The sequence below is a fragment of the Ailuropoda melanoleuca genome, unplaced genomic scaffold (assembly GCF_002007445.2).
Source record: "Ailuropoda melanoleuca isolate Jingjing unplaced genomic scaffold, ASM200744v2 unplaced-scaffold31028, whole genome shotgun sequence".
NCBI classification, from domain to species: Eukaryota; Metazoa; Chordata; class Mammalia; order Carnivora; family Ursidae; genus Ailuropoda; species Ailuropoda melanoleuca.
In genome coordinates, this window is record NW_023201647.1 from 1,505 (window position 1) to 1,887 (window position 383).

General features: G+C 54.6%; 1 protein-coding gene across 1 annotated transcript in view; it reads right to left on the reverse strand.

Moving 5' to 3' along the window:
• The window catches only part of LOC117798387 (ubiquitin-conjugating enzyme E2 Q1), a gene marked incomplete at both ends in the record, with an annotated part of 1,872 nt that extends 1,498 nt beyond the window's left edge, over positions 1-374 (reverse strand). The window contains one exon of the mRNA XM_034650816.1: positions 76-374. Within this exon, the coding sequence (XP_034506707.1) occupies positions 76-374 (299 nt within the window). The remainder of the gene's footprint in view (positions 1-75) is intronic.
• Positions 375-383: the final 9 nt, after the last annotated feature.

The window sequence follows — 383 nt, forward strand, 5'->3', positions numbered from 1 at the left end:
ATATCCCTGAGCTCCTTCATCAGCCGGTCGGTGGCCTGCACGGACCCAGACACTGCTCCATTTAAGTAATCTTGCCTCTGATTCTTTTTGATTTTCTCAAGAATGGCCAAGTTTTCCTTGCCGATGCCGTCATCTTCCGCCTTCTTTCCTTCCACGGGTTCTTCCTCCTTCATTTCATAGTGGTCCAGCTCTTCCGTGTCCTCTGGCATTTCCTCGTCTTCCTCTTCGGAGGACACTTCTTCCTGGGTATTCTGCTCCGCGGGCAGCGGCTGGTCAAGCATCTCCACGTCGGGATGCTGCGGAAGGTTGTAGAGTTTGCAGAGGTCCGAGATGATCCGCTTCAGGTGCTGCAGGAGCAGCGTGTTGCCCTTCCTCACGTCGGC